The following is a 16,397-nucleotide window of genomic DNA, read 5'->3' as shown; positions in this document are numbered from 1 at the left end:
TAATATTTACATTAAGATTCGACTAAATTCATCGAAAAATCTCATATTGAATATAAAACGCTCCCTAACAAAAGACGCGACTTCATTTTTTCGAACTCAAATCTAAAACATCTATTTGAGCTTACTAGCTAAGTTGTCGTCATGCGTTTTTTAGGACATAGATAAAATAAAAATATGTGTAATTAATTGAGTAACATTTTGGTGTATTGATATATAAACAATGAGTGTGAATAATTTTTTTCTATTTAAATAGTTAAAGGAACTGATCTTCTTTTTATCTACTTGGAGTATTTATTTTTTCATAACAAAAAAAAATGTGAAGATGGTAATTATAAATCCTTCCAATAGTCAAATAAACTAACAATACTAGATGGATATGTTCCTATTTGAAAAATCAAACAACTCTGACAACAATATTTTCAGATGTTTCAAAGATAGTTTAACTATAAGATTATCACTTGTAATAGTTTTTTATTTTTTATTTTAAATTTACAGGAAAATCCGTAGCCGTAATCTTTCGAGTGTTCACTAGGTAACCTACTTACTATGCAATAGCTCGCAAATCACATAGGAGATGTAAACCAACTAGGCAAGTTCGGTGCGACGTGTTCTGACTGAGGAATCTGACGGTGAGGAGAATCAATCCCAAAACTCCCACGTGTAAAATCACTCACCCAACCAACTCAGTCATCCTTGAGGTTCAAGGCATTTATAATAGTTTTATAATATATAAATCTAATTCTTTTTTAAAATTTTAAAAATGAGATGCAATGATCTTTAAACCCACCCTTCTTTATAGAACAAATACCTATAGGATTTTAAAGCAAAATAAAATGAGCAAAGGAATAAAGTGGGAGAAAAAATAAAGTGGAAAAAGGACCATTCTTTCCTCCTTCCCAAAGCTAAATGGTCCTCCTTTTTTCCCTTCTTTTGTCTCTTCACTCTCTGATTCAAAAAAAACCATATTTTGAATCCCCATTTTTAATGGAAACCCATCAATAATAAGATTTATACATTCTTGATTTTTGAGTAAAGATTTGATTTTTATGCAAGAATGGAGTTGGATAGCATTGAATGTATATCATCTTCAGATGGTATAATAGAAGATGATGAGATCCCTTTACATCATCCACATATAATTCATTCTCAATTCCCATCTTCAAAATCACCCCTTAATATCAACAACAATATTAACAATAATAGCAACAGCAATAATAGTGATGGCATTTCAATTCATTCTACAACTAGTGTTCATGAGCTTCTTGAATGCCCTGTTTGTACCAATTCTATGTACCCTCCAATTCATCAGGTTTGTTCCCTTTTTCTCTCTTAAAAATGTTTCCCTTTTTAGAAGCTTTGCTAAAAATTCACATTCTTGATTTTGGTTTTTTGAACCTGTTTATATTAGCTTGATAGATGCAAGATTTAATTTTTATTGTTGGGTTTGTTCCTTTAAGCTTCGCTAAAAATTGCCCTCTTTTTTTGAGAAATTATATTTTATTGTTGGGTTTGCTCCTTTTTAAGAAGCTTAGCTGAAAATTCACCCTTTTTGGGGAAATTATGCTTCAAATTGTTTAGCTCCAGATTTTGGAATTTTTGGACCAGTTTATTGGTTTGATTGAGCCAAGATTGAATTTTTATTGTTGGGATTGTGCCATCTATTGATGTGTAGATTCATTAATTTTCTATCTATTGATACTAATGTAGACTAATTTGGTGATTTATGTAACCTTTGGAATGCTTTGATTGTTAAAAGATATGTAATATTAGAAGCTCCGATATGCTAAAATTCCTTTTCTGTTTTGTTGGAAATTATATTTCACATTTCCAGCTATGGATTTTATTTTATTTTTTATTTTTTTTCTTCCTGAACCCTTTTATTGGCTAGATTGAGGCAAGATTGAATTTTTATTGTTGGGTTAGTGGCATCTTTGATGTATAGATTCATTAAGTTTCTTGAAAGGATATATAGGCTATTTGAACTAGGGACTTTGTTTTTGGTTAGTGAATGAATTAGATTTGGTTTAGTTTTCCAGCTTTTGGAGCCTGGTTTATTACGTGGACTCCGCGAATTTGTTCTGCATAGGACTATTTACCAATTGAAAAATCTTGATAATATTCTAAAATTTTATCTGGAAGAGTTGGCTGGGGTTCAAACTCTAGCTCCTTTGCAACTATAACAAAGGTTTTTTGTGCTTGGTTCGACTTGGCCCAGTATAGCTGCTTTCAACTCGATGTGCAGGGTGGTATTGGCAGGGATAGATAGTAAGATGATAAAAAGTTCACAATCCTGTTGCAAAAGCAACTGGTTTGAAAGAGTAAAAGAAGATAATCTTCTTCCACTGCAGCAAAGAAATATATTCTGTCGTCCATTTTTCAATTGTTTCTGATGTTGTCTATAATGGAATCTGGCCTTGTTTATAGAAGCCCTTAGTGAACCATTAATTCAATTGTAAAATTCCCACAAGATATTTTAATTATTGTGTCTCAGGTAAGAACTCAATAGTGATATCATGTGAACATCTTTAACAAGATCCACATATTATTAGCGGTAATCGTGCGTGAATCATGAAGCTTTAATTTGAAATTGAGTGCAAAAAAATTCCAGTCAACTCCTTTGCTTTTCTTATTAGGTCAAAAAACACTAACAATTTGAAAAGCCTATGTTATACATAGTCTCGCAAAGGATCACATATGACCTAACTAAAAGAGGAGAAAGTAGAAGATGGAAAATACTGCGATGTTATTTGATTGTATGGAAGACCATTTATACAAATATGTACAACAGCAACAAGATAAACTTGAAAAAGATAAAACCTATCAGAAAAGAGCCTAAATAGGAGGAGAGAGTTGCAACAAATTCCTAAAGACCAGTAACTACAAAATAGAATTCTATAGTAGTAAGGAATCTTAGAGTAAGCAGTAATCATCCGTTATTACGCCCCCGCAAGTTGGTGGTGTCAACAACACCCAACTTGGAAAATTGCTTGACAAACGAGGCTCTTGGAAGTGGTTTCGTAAGTACATCTGCCACTTGATCAGCCGAGTGAAGGTGTTGAACTTCGATTTCCTTGTTTTGAACTTGTTCACGAACAAAGCGAAAGTCAATAGCAATATGCTTCATATGACTATGGAACACCGGGTCGGCGCAAATGTAGGTGGTACAGACATTGTCACAAAAGATCTGAGGAGTGGCTGATATGCGGAAGCGAAGCTCATGGAGTAAACTTCTTAGCCAATTGGTCTCAGAAACAGTAGCTGCAACGGCCCAATATTCTGCTTCTGTGGAGGAACGGGAAACAAATTTTTGCTTCTTAGAGGACTATGATATCAGAGAGCTGCCAAGGTAAACAACATAACTTGTAGTGGAGGTTCGATCAAGAGGATCTCCAGACCCGTCAGAATCCGAGTACGCTAGAAGACGATGATCACGTTCTTTAGCAATTCAGAGACCAAACGAAGATGTCCGGTGAAGATACCGAAGAAGACGCTTCATGGCTGTCCAATGAGATATTAAGGGTTGGTGCATGGACTGTGAGAGTTTGCTAACAACAAAAGCGATGTTCGGACGTGTAAAGGAAAGATAATGAAGTTTACCAATTATCCGCCTATAAAGAGAGCCATCTACTAGAGAATCTTTGGCAGATTCTAGGAAAACAACAGTAGAAGCCATTGGCGTTGGAACACCCTTGCAATTGTGCATATTAACTTCCTGTAACAGATCTGTAATGTATTTTTGTTGAGACAACAAAAGACCACCTGGATAAGAAAAGACTTCAACACCATGGAAATAATGAAGTGGACCAAGATCCTTTAGTGAGAATCGGGTTGCAGATTTTCAATAATGTTTTGAACATCACGAATTTGATTGCCCGTAACAATTATGTCATCAACATAAACTAGTATATAAGTAGTAAACTCAGAATTATGCATGATGATCAATGATGAATCAAATTGGGATTTAATAAATCCCGAAGTAACAAGATAATTTTTGAGTTCAGTGTACCACGCCCTGGGAGCTTGTTTGAGGCCATATATAGCTTTGTGCAGCTTGCAAACATGTGTAGGATGTGTAGAAGTTTCGAAACCAGGTGGTTGGCGCATATAGACCTCCTCGTCAAGACGACCTTGCAGGAAGGCATTATTGATATCAAGTTGACGGATGGGCCAACTCTGTTTTGTCGCAATTGCAAGAACGAGTCGAACAGTTGCGAGCTTTACCACATGACTAAAAGTACATTGAAAATCAAGGCCAGGTCGTTGTATGAACCCTTTGGCAACTAGGCGAGCTTTGTACCTGCCAACAGAACCATCAGGATGATATTTAACTCGAAAAAGCCACTTACAATCCACCACGTTTTTCGAAGGATCACATGGTACCAGATCCCATGTCCGGTTCCGAACTAAGGCTTCAAATTCATTTTTCATAGCTTCATTGCCGGTGTGGGACTTGTTGAGCTTGCTTAAAGGTTCTAGGTATGGAGGAAGTGGTTTGAACAACAGTGTGAAATTGTTTAGGCTTAAGGCTGTTGGTCTTAGACCGAGTAACCATATGATGAGTGGATGTCACTGTAGAGTCAGAGGCAACAAAGGAAGGTTGTGAGGCGATGGAAGGTGGGACAAGTGACGAGGAAGAAGGTTGTATCATAGGGTTCTGGGTCAGAGGTCCAGTGGACTTATTTCGGCGCTGGTAAGTGATTATTGTGGATTGAGGCTGAGCGTTTAAATGGGGAGAAGGGTGAACTGGTGAAGCAGAACGATTTGGTTGAGGGGAATCATGGCTGACATCTGAGTTTGGTGTGGCAAGAGGAAGGGGCAGCAGAGATGTTAGAGAAGGAGAGGAAGTGTCAGATAAGCGAGAAACTGAATTACCTGAGATGGTGGCACCTGTTGGGGCAGAGGAGACGAGTGAATGAGTGTCCACGGGCTGTTGTACATTTTGAGTAGGAAGCTCATAACAGACATTTGAACTCAAAGTATTATCCATTTGTGGTTGTTCAGTTGAACAAATCTCCCAAGATACATTTTTATTGAGTGTAATTTTCAAATGGGAAAAAATATTTTCAAATGGGAACTGATTTTCCAGAAATAAGACATCACGTGATAAATAAATTTTGAAAGTTAAAGGATCAAAACATTGATGGCAGTAATGTTTATTTGAAATTCCTAAATAAACGCATGCTGTCAAACGGGGCTCTAATTTATTTTTAGCATATGGTTTGAGCCATGGATAGCACAAGCATCCAAATACTTTAATGGAGTCATACTTGGGCATAGTTTGAAATAAAATTTCAAAGGGGAGCTTATGCTGAAGATTGGGTGTAGTGAGCATGTTTATAAGATAAACAACTTGTTGACCGGCAAAACTCCAAAAGTGTGAGGGTAAAGATGCTTGGTGCAGCAAGGTTTTAGCAGTTTCAATAATATGTCGGTGCCGTCTTTCGACTAGAGCAACTCTTTGCGGAGTATATGGGGGTGACACTAAGTGTTCTATGCCATATGTTTTGAGATAGGACTGTAAACTTTGAAATTCACCACCACCATCAGTGTAAAGAGATTGAATTTTGGTGTTGAATTTGTGTTCAAGCAATGGATGCAAAGTTTGAAAAACTTCCAAGCGTTTCATTTTTTGATTTCAAAGTGAACAACCACTTGTATTTTGAAAATTGGCCCACAAATAACACATAATATCTTCTTTTATCAATTGACAAAACCGGAGACGGACCCCAAAAATCGCTATAAAGGATTTGCAGTGGCTTATTACTTTGCAATGAATTTTCGGAAAAAGTCAACCTGAACAGGAATTACAAATGAAACTAGCTTTAGGATCTGAAACAAGAAGAGAAAAATTATTCAAGATAATATTTAAAACGCGACGACTAGGATGACCTAAACGTCGATGCCACAGGTGAATTAGAACAACCGCATTGCATTGAGGAGGACGATGTGCACAACCCAGTGGCCACTCGTACAACCCATCTTTATTCTGCCCGCGAACTAGAGACGCCCCCGTACACAGATCCTTCACAAGATAATGAAAAGGAAAGAATTCAATAAATGAATGATTATCACGACAAAACTTAGAAACAGAAATAAGGTTACTTTTTATGGCAGAAGAGCATAAGGTATTGAGAAATTTGAAATTATGATTTGAAGCACTTATGTTAACGTTACCGGTATGGGATATTGGTATGGTGTTACCATTTCCCATAGTTATCTCTTCGGTGTCGTGGTAATCATGTACAGAGGTTAGGCTTTGAGCATCAGATGCAATATGATGAGTGGCTCCACTATCCACGATCCACGGGGTCTGTTGAGGAGAAAAACGAGCAGCAAAGTTTGCCCGAGCTTGCAGATGATCATGTGACTGCGATCTGCATACTCTACCAGAATGACCTACACGATCACATAGTTGGCAGCGAAGGTTTTTGTCAAAGGGTTGCTGCTGCTTGTTTCTTCGTACTGGGCGCCACGGTTGTGCTTGCCATTGCTGATTGTTGGCAGGTGCATTCGGACCTGGAGTTAGGATTATTACCCTGACGAGGAGTTGGTGTAGTCTTTTGTGCTACAGCAGTGGTAATAGGTGTTGACAAAGGCTTCTTGTCTTCCTCGTGCTTTAGGAAAAGGTGTAGGGGCAGGGATGGAGCCATCGAGATGCCCATAGAGATTGCGACCATGCATAAGCATTGTAACTTGGAGAAATTGTGACTGCTAGTTAATTTTATGGGCAGTTGCGTAAGGGGATTGAATTGGACAATAGTAATGGCGTTGTTGACTCCATTAGCATTGGTCACAGAATTATTGGCGGCCATTTGAGTGGTTGGGCTAGTAAGCGGAAAAAATAAATAGAGGATCGACTCGTGGGAGTTTAGTGTCGCTCTGATACCATAAAAGAGAAGAAAGTAGAAAATGAAAAATACTGCGATGTTATTTGATTGTATGGCAGACCATTTATACAGATATGTACAGCAGATGCAGCAACAAGATAAACTTGAAAAAGATAATACCTATCAGAAAAGAGCCTAAATAGGAGGAGAGAGTTACGGCAAATTTCTAAAGATCAGTTCTACATAATAGTAAGGAATTTTAGAGTAAGCAGTAATCAGTCGTTATTACTAATAAGAAAAGCAAAGGAGTTAGACTGAAATTTTTTTGCACTCAATTTCAAATTAAAGCTTCATGATTCACGCACGATTACCGCTAATAATATGTGGATCTTGTTAAAGATGTTCACATGCTATCACTATTGAATTCTTACCTGAGACACAATAATTTGAATGTATTGAATTCAAATTGTTAGTGTTTTTTACCTTGCCATCTGACAATGGCATGAATTTTGGTTACAGGCATTGTGGTATCCTATGATCCGCAGCTTATATGTACCAACCAATGATTTTTGTTTGTAACTATGGCTTAAACTGACATGGGGTATAACTTTATGAATTAGTTCAGTTCTGTTATGAGTGTTGGATGACGGTATTTTGGGCTCAAGTTGATGGTCTCAAACGAAGGTTCCTATTAACATCGATGTTCATCTTGAGTAAAACCTATGCTGTGTACAGTTTTCCTAGTTCAATGAAAATCAGAGCCTTTTATTTCCTATGTAGTCATTAAAGAGTAGTAACTACTTTGTAAAAAGCCCTCGAAAGGATGCAGTTAAGGTGAAATAAAATAGATCTTCAGCCCTTTTTTTGTTGTCAGAAACTATGAGAATTGGGAGCAGGATGATGATGTTCGAAATCACACCTAGGATCTTTTCCATTTTGCTCCGTTGCTAATAGTAAGAGATGGGAAGGAAAACTGTACGAGGAACTTAGGGGAGTGTAAAAGTAACTTAGTTATTCTATTGCTCTTTGCTCATGAGGTTTCGTCTAGAAGAATATCTGCAACCTTATTATTTTTGAAAACTTTCTTTAGAAGCTTGACCAATGAACCTTTTTTTTTAATTTTAACAACTTTGAGGCTTCTATTTGAGCAGGTGGGGTGGCTCAAGTAATACTTTTCAAGTTTCAACTCTTTATGATATATTTTTTCATGCAAAATTATGCATGTTTTAAAGACAGATAATATGTGCCTTCGTCTCTTGGTACTGAATGCTAGGAGGCTTCCTGGTATCTTTTTACTAACTAACCGCTCGCAATGATGCCTAATTTCTTCTTAATTTTTTCTGTGCATGTGTGTGCCAAGGTGATGGCTTAGATTTTTCTCTACTTATTTAATAGGAGCCTTTTTTTAAGTCTGAGCACTAGTCCATGCAGTTCTCCTTAAATATTGTAGTTAGCTACCATCGATACGGATAGCAAATCATTGTTACAACTGGTCAGCTAAAAGAGAATCTGATTAGTCTCAACTGGGAATGCTCACTGCAACTCTTTGTTTGTCAATAATTTTATGTTTCACTTTTGCATGTATTGCTGCAGTGCCACAATGGACACACGATCTGTTCGACATGTAAAGCGAGGGCACACAACCGATGTCCCACTTGTAGACAAGAGCTTGGAGATATCAGATGCTTAGCACTGGAAAAAGTGGCTGAATCACTCGAGCTCCCTTGCAAATATGGTTCTGTTGGGTGTCCTGAGATATTTCCTTATTACAGTAAGCTAAAACATGAAGCAATATGCAACTTTAGACCATACAACTGCCCTTATGCTGGGTCTGAGTGCTCGGTTGTCGGTGATATTCCTTACTTGGTTGCTCATTTGAGGGATGATCACAAGGTAGACATGCATTCGGGGTGCACTTTTAACCATCGCTATGTCAAATCTAACCCTCGAGAAGTTGAAAATGCGACGTGGATGTTAACAGTAAGTTGGAAATCTTCCTTTTTTTTCCGGTATATTCATTAAAAGGACTTTAGCTTTGTTGAGTTTAACATGTTCTTCAAAAGCTGAGCATGTGATATTTGATCAAGGCTCTCAACATTTAGAAGGTGCATAACTATTTCATGCGTTTACGTAAAACTTTAGCTGTCACCTGTTACATCTGTTTTGTTATTACACTCCTGATGATGCTCTTGACACTTTATAAAATGGCTCGTCATATGTGGACGTATCCTATCTATTGTTGCGTGACTTTGTTTAGTCCTCCGTCCTGATATTCTGCACTATTTCATTGTCACAACTTTTTCATCATTTAAGTTATTTTGGCCAATCAAAGCCGAAACATCGTTCACATTAGCAGTAACATCGACATCTGCAAAATTGGTTCAAAGGAGAAAGCAGTTGAGGAAATATGAAAAACAATGACACCACTTATCACTACAGTGATTTATTCATTTGTTCACTTCTTCAAATGTTGACGCCCAATTAAAGTTTAGTTTGATCTCGTGGGAAGCTTCTGATCAAGAATTACACTCCTGCTTCTGCTGCTGAATTTTCGAGTTATAATCTCATAGCTTGTATGTTGTGCTTGTTTTACTCTTTTCAGGTTTTCAATTGTTTTGGTCAATGCTTCTGTCTCCATTTTGAAGCCTTTCAGCTCGGAACAGCTCCTGTTTACATGGCATTTCTTCGTTTTATGGGAGATGAGATAGAGGCTCGAAACTATAGCTACAGCTTGGAAGTTGGGGGTAATGGAAGAAAACTTACATGGGAAGGTACGCCCCGAAGCATAAGAGACAGTCACCGGAAAGTTAGGGATAGCCACGATGGACTCGTTATACAACGTAACATGGCCCTTTTCTTTTCTGGTGGAGAGAGAAAGGAGCTTAAACTACGAGTAACTGGAAGAATATGGAAAGAACAGCAGAATCCTGATGGGGGAGTATGTATGCCCAACCTCTGTACTTAATGCTAATTCGAATTGTGCTATTTTTGTTGTACCATGTGCTGAATTTTCTGGACAGAAGCGAATTCAAGACGTTGAAGATTCTTTGAAAAATGTGTGGAAAGTTTAGTTCATGTGTATGAACTGACAAGAGTTTTTTTTTGTTTTGTTATTAACGCTTGAAAGAGCATGTACCATAAACATCTAACTTATTTTTCCTAATGAAGATACCTACTTGTGTGCTTGTGCTATTGCAAGTTTGTGATAAGTAAAGAGACGCTTAAAATTTGGTAAGGAAATAATGTCACCATTGTACCTAGGGCTTTAGTCTAGTGGTAAGAACGCAGTGTGTAATGTGCGGGTTAGGCGCTACGGATTCAAATTTGATGGCCTGATATTTTAAGAGAGAATGGTAGAGGAGCGGCCTTATTATCCATTGAGTTTTTAAACCGTGTGGCATGTGCAACCAGTGGCGGAGCCACATGCTTAAGGGGTGTCAACCGACATCCCTTTGTCGGAAAATTACACTGTGTAGTTAGGTAATTTTTTATAAAATATGTATATATACTATGTATTGACACCCCTTGACTTCTTGGTGAGTTTATTTTTTTATATTTTGACTTCCCTTAATGAAAATTCTGGCTCTGCCACTGCGTGCGATTGACCCTTGGGGAATTTTCCGGTTATAAAAAAGTACTTAAAGCCACCATTTGGCATGCAAAGGGTACAGACGATCTGCATTTCAGTTTGAAGTAGTAAGGAACTCAAAATCCAAGAGGAATAAACAACATAAGAAACAGCCATAAAACAAATAGTATTGACTAATCTACACATCTCAACATATGTTTGCATTATCGCCAATCTTGAATTAAAAAGAGGATATGTAAAAAGAGAACATGACTGGCATGAACATTAAAGAGTGCTCGTTTGCAGGATCAGAGCAGAGAGCAACACGAGATTCTTTGCTTCAGAAACTATTAAAGGTGCCCTCAAGAATTTTTCAGAAAGAATATACTGCTAAATTTCGGAAAATCTTTTTTGTGCCCTACTGGTAAATACACAGTTAAAATAGCACGGGCTAACCAGTTTTCGGACTGATAATTGAAAAATAGCCAGCATTTGCAAAGTCATTGAAAAATAGTCACTATTTTGCTGCAACACGAAAAGTTCCAGCATAATATACTGGAGATTGGAGCACATGTGTATGAACTTCCAGCATATTATGCTGGTATTCCAGCACACGGAAAGTTCCAGCATAATATACTGGCGATTGGAGCACCTGTATATGAACTTCCAGCATATTATGCTGGAACTCCAACACACGGAAGTTCCAGCATAATATACTGGAGATTAGCACTTGTGTATGAACTTCCAACATATTATGTTGAAATTCCAGCACATTATGAAATTCCAGTATGTTATGCTGGAAGTTAACATGTAAATGATCCGAACTTCAGCATATTATGCTGGAATATTTTTCGGATTTTGAACAGTGTTTTTGTTCACATTTATCTTTACATGAAAAATAGCTAAATTTTGATTATTTTTGAAACTTTGGCTGTCTGATTATTTTTGAATTTCACCTAAATACGGAAGAACTTTATAAATTTCCAAAAGTTAAAGGTTCGAGGAAGCAACTCATGAATGCCACTTATAAATTCATTTGGTGAACGACTTATAAATCTCATTTAATGTGACTGAAAAATCACATTGGTTAATGAGATTTATCAATGGCATATTCGACTTATAAATCGCATTTAATGCGACTTCTAAATCGCTAAGAGACTTATTTAAGCCAGTTACATATTCTAATGTTGCTGCAGACAGAACGTTTAGTGTTTACGTGGAGAGTGGTCGGCCTTACGCATCAAGAATAGTGTGCCACCGCCTCGTGGATTTCTCACTTTATCAAAAATAAAGGAAATACGTATGATGCCAAACTACTAAGGCCACAGCTTACCCGTCGCTAACACACTACATCCGCCCCTGCCTGAAAGGACAGAAATATTGTTTCCGATTGACTCTCGGCTAAAGAAAAGATGAAAGAAGCATTGGCAACAAGTAGTAACAATACAAAACCGAAGCCAAGATAGTAACTAAAACACCAGAAACAAAAAAAAGGAATATCCTCAACCATTTTTATTTTTTTATTTTTTTTTTTTTTTTATTTTTTTGCAATTCATTTAGCCAAATTCAACTATACACCAACATCAAATTCGACAACAAAAAAAAAAAAAGAATAACAAACATGAAGCCACTCTAGCAAGGCAAAGCTAGGCTTAGATGCATAAGGATCATACATGGTTAATATGGCGTATTAGTTTTACATGAGTCGCTCTCAGTAGGAAACTCAATAGAAGGTTATCAGCATTCATAAGGGTTATATCAACATTTAAGAGCTAAACAAGAACATAAACTATCTGAGAAATGAGAAGCATATTGTGTCTTTTACTTTATCCATATATAAAAATGAATACAGTATTTTTACAATTGATACTGATAGAGAACTTGCTAATAGCTTAGCAAGTCATTTTCAGTTAACTGCTAAAAGAATCAAAGATTGTGTCTTTTCTTTTCTTTTGATAGTCCAATTCTTTAGTGAAATGTCATTTAGTCAATCTCATCAAGACGGCGGTCCATTACATGGGAGACGGATTCAAGGAATGCATCTTCACTTGAGCCAGGGAGCATAGAGTCCAACGCTTCTTGACAAATCTCCTCGATCACAGATTCCTTCTTCACAGTTTCCCTGCACATGATGTTCCCTATGGTAAATGGTGTGAGACCCCTCTCTGCACCTTTCTTCAAAAGCATGGTGGAGATTCGGAGTATGCGAGCACTTTCCAAAGGTATGTCCCACCCATAGAACTTCAATAAGCCTATGTCTTCCTCAGTATCAAGTGATTTAATGTATTCGATGGTCTCACAGCTAAAAGGCCGACGAGCTTGTGGCCAGTAGAGCCAATCAAATGTGACATCTTCAAACTGCATCACATGTTAGGTAGCAAGGAACTCAAAATCCAGGAGGACTAAACAACACAAGAAACAACAACGACGACAACAAACCCAGTATAATCCCACGAGTGGGGTCTGGGGAGGGTAGTGTGTACGCAGACCAACCTTGAGGGTAGAGAGGTTGTTTCCGATAGACCACTGGCTCAAGGAAAGAAAAACACAAGAAACAGCCATAAAACAAATATTCACAAATCTACACATTCTTCGCAATTTGTCTTTATCGTCAAGCTTGAATAGAAAAGAGGATATGTAAAAAGAGAACATGACTGGCATGAACATCAAGAGTGCTTGTTTGCAGAATCAGAACAGAAAGCAACACGAGATTCTTTGCTTCAGAAACTATCAAAGGTGCACTCAAGAATTTGTCAGAAAGAATATACTGCTAAATGTCGCAATTTTTTTTTCCCCTACTGGTGCAGATCATAGCGGCTCTTTCAAAAAGGCAAAGGAAAAAGGGGAGATCGGGGTTGTAACGGCAGCAGCCTCTCAAGTATTCTTTGGCAAACTAATGTCCTATTTGCATTAAAACATGAAGAGCATAATATAATATTCCTTTTCATCCTACAGTCTGTGGTAGCACATGCCCCTATCTCAAGGGCTTGTGATTACATGAAAATGTCTGATAAATAGTTCAAATATAGAATGTGAAGCTATATCACAACTGCTAACTAAAATTATAAAAAGAAACATATTCTCTTGAACAAAATAAAAAAGATTATAAGATGGTAGAGGAATTATTCCATGGATAAAGGCCAAAATGAGTAATATAGACAAAGTGTAGAGATTCAACACTAGTGATCAAACGAATAACAGCATCACATTAAATCACCAAATGGGCATGAAAAAGAAAGATGAAGACTTACACTCTCCGGCAAGCAGTAGCCATGATCAATTGGAATGAGCACAATCTGACCATCTTCACCTTTGCTCATCAATATATTCCCTGCATGCCTATCAGCATTTGCCAGCCTCATATCTAATACTGCAATTTTATGCACCTCCTCAGCGGGGAAAGCACTAGGACCCATATCCTCACAACTGCCATTGTTTTCCATGAATTTCTGCAAGGACCCCATCTTAACTGTCACGCCATCAGGATGGTTGAAACCGCTATGACGGCACCTCACAAAGGTAGTTGGCGGAACCCCAGCAAAGCCCTTTATCTCACCGGAATGTGAGCGCCTACCACTCCTTGGATGATCCAAAATGTAGGCAGCGACTTCCCTGAAACCACCTTCTCCAACTCTTGTTCCTTTCTTCAAGCCCTCGCCATTAACCGACAGAGGCAGCCCGTGTGGGTTATTCACAGCCATAGGCTCCTCATCAGTTGGCTTAAACACCGAAACATACCTACTCCCTGATGCATCACGCATAAAATATGCTCCTCCTGTGCCTTCAGAAGATCTAATAGGATAATTTCCTCTATCTAACCCTTCAAATGTTGAACCAATCAAATCCCCAAGTACCATAGGAATTTCGATCCTTGGGTTAGCGATAACAGGTTCCAAAAATATTTCCCTATCCGGAGGCTTCCTCGGGACCAAAAGTTCACTATCCGTTTCAGTCACACTCCTGTTTTCTCTAACCACATCATACTCCTTAACATCATTCTGCCGTGGTGCCACAATAGATAACTCAAAATTCTTTTCCAACGGTCTAGCCCTAATCTTTGCATTCTTGCGTACAAATAAATGAATCACTGCATCATTATTCTTGCAAAGATCATGTATGATTCTCCGATCTTCAATCTGTTCATCATTACAAAACACTTCCTGTTCATCAACATCATCACCTAAACCAACCTTCTTTTCAGCAAGTTGACGCTTAACATATCCAACATTCCGACTCCTCTCTACATTAAACGTAAACTCTTCACCCGAACAAGTTGTCACATTAATAACCTGAAGATCAGATAACCTAAGGACTAAATGGAGAACATTCCCATCAGAAACACCATAGTCCCTAATGAGTGAATATCTCCGGGCCAATTCTCGGCCCCCACAAACCAATTTCTGATTTTTTACCACAAACCCTTTACATTTCTGAATCTGTAGCTTCACAGATTCAATTGAATCATACTCTAAAACCCTTAATGGTACAACCGAACCCGACATAGCCACATATATCAAGATTGATTCTTGGCTATGTATAGGTGGATTTACCACATTATCTACACAATTTGGACTAATTGCAACAACCCCAGCAGCTGACATTTTTCCTCTAATCCAATTTTTTTCCAAACCCTAAATTCACAAATTAATCTAGAAAATATAAACACCCTAAACAGTATTCCCAAAGCAGTCTGTACAGAAATTACTAACAAATTTTAAAAAATAAAAAAATATAATACCTCCCAAAGCTCCAGAATTTCAAATTTGGTTCTTTATTGGACTAAATTATAACCAAAAGATTGAATTTTTGGGGAGCTTTGGGAAAAAAGAAATTTTGGGGGTTGGAGAAAAATGGAATTGGGGGTAAAGGGAAATTAATTAGATAAGGGTTAAATTAAAAGGCGAAGAATAGAGGACGGATTCTTACAGGAGGAGAAGAATCAAAGAGAAAATTGTACAGTTTGAAGAATAATATACAGCAAAAGGGAAATATGGACGATCAATTTTTTAATGGCTCCGGCGGGTTTTCCGGTGAATGAAGGGAGAAAATTGAGCAGCTGTTGAATTTGAACTTAAGGGACTGTTTGGAAAGCAAGGTAATTGGAATTGGTGTAATTACTAGGGTATTAATTACACAGCCTAGTAATTATACAGTCGTGTAATTATGACGACTTGTTTGTTTGTCACTGTAATTAAAAGTTTAATGTTTGGTTGCACAAGTGTAATTACACAGTTAGATTTAATTTTAAATGAAGTAATATCAAAACTTCAAATTTAATATAACAAATATATGCCTATAAATTTTTATAAGTATAAATGATATTATATTTGGTATTTAAGATGTATATTTTTCCGTGAATATACATTAATTAGTAATCATATATTTATAACTAATATTGTAAAAATAATTCATATATATTTTTTAAATTAATAATATTTAGCTTAGATACTTACAAAAACTAAAAATACACGTTTTGTAAGAACATCCTGGAATTCATGTTTGATAAAATAAATTAATATTTATAAATATAATGTCATAACATTATTCAAATGTTTGACAAAACTAATCTATCAATTCTAACTAAAAAATGAACAACATTGCAATGTGAGTCAATATTACTAAAACAAGTAAATTGGAACCATGAATATAACACAATTTCAAAATTCAAAAAGAAATAGTTTAACATATGTCATATTCCAACATAATAATAGTCAGTTCCACTATAACTTAAGATTAGAAAACATAATAAGTTTATAACCACATTCAACAACGAAATTTCACTTTAATTGCATCAATTATTATATGCCAGGTTTGTTAATGACTCATTATTTCTAATATTATGAGGTGTAGTTTTAAAAAAATAGAATAATAAAATAAATAAAAATTAAAATATAGGCAATTACATGGAATCATAAGAAGTAAAGGTAGATAAATAAAAGATAAATAATGTACAAAGAAAAATATTTTTTAAAATTTCAAAAGAAATTAAAAGGTAAAAATAA

At 36.6% G+C, this 16,397-nt stretch overlaps 2 protein-coding genes across 2 annotated transcripts; one reads left to right on the top strand and one right to left on the bottom strand.

Annotated features, from left to right (window-relative positions):
* Positions 1-852: 852 nt before the first annotated feature.
* Positions 853-10,017, top strand: LOC107784733 (E3 ubiquitin-protein ligase SINAT5). Its single transcript, XM_016605907.2, has 3 exons — positions 853-1,309; positions 8,421-8,807; positions 9,430-10,017. The coding sequence occupies exons 1-3, from the start codon at positions 1,055-1,057 to the stop codon at positions 9,790-9,792; spliced, it is 1,005 nt and encodes a 334-aa protein (XP_016461393.1). The 5' UTR covers positions 853-1,054; the 3' UTR covers positions 9,793-10,017.
* Positions 10,018-12,189: 2,172 nt separating this feature from the next.
* LOC107784732 (phosphatidylinositol 4-kinase gamma 4) lies at positions 12,190-15,515 on the bottom strand. Its single transcript, XM_016605906.2, has 2 exons — positions 13,647-15,515; positions 12,190-12,753 (listed from the first exon to the last, which is right to left on the bottom strand). Exons 1-2 carry the CDS (start codon positions 14,994-14,996, stop codon positions 12,379-12,381), a joined length of 1,725 nt encoding a protein of 574 aa, XP_016461392.1. The 5' UTR covers positions 14,997-15,515; the 3' UTR covers positions 12,190-12,378.
* Positions 15,516-16,397: the final 882 nt, after the last annotated feature.

The sequence above is a fragment of the Nicotiana tabacum genome, chromosome 13 (assembly GCF_000715075.1).
Source record: "Nicotiana tabacum cultivar K326 chromosome 13, ASM71507v2, whole genome shotgun sequence".
In the NCBI taxonomy this organism is placed as follows: Eukaryota; Viridiplantae; Streptophyta; class Magnoliopsida; order Solanales; family Solanaceae; genus Nicotiana; species Nicotiana tabacum.
Note: the sequence above shows the minus strand (reverse complement) of the source record. Positions and strands in the feature narration are given on the sequence as shown.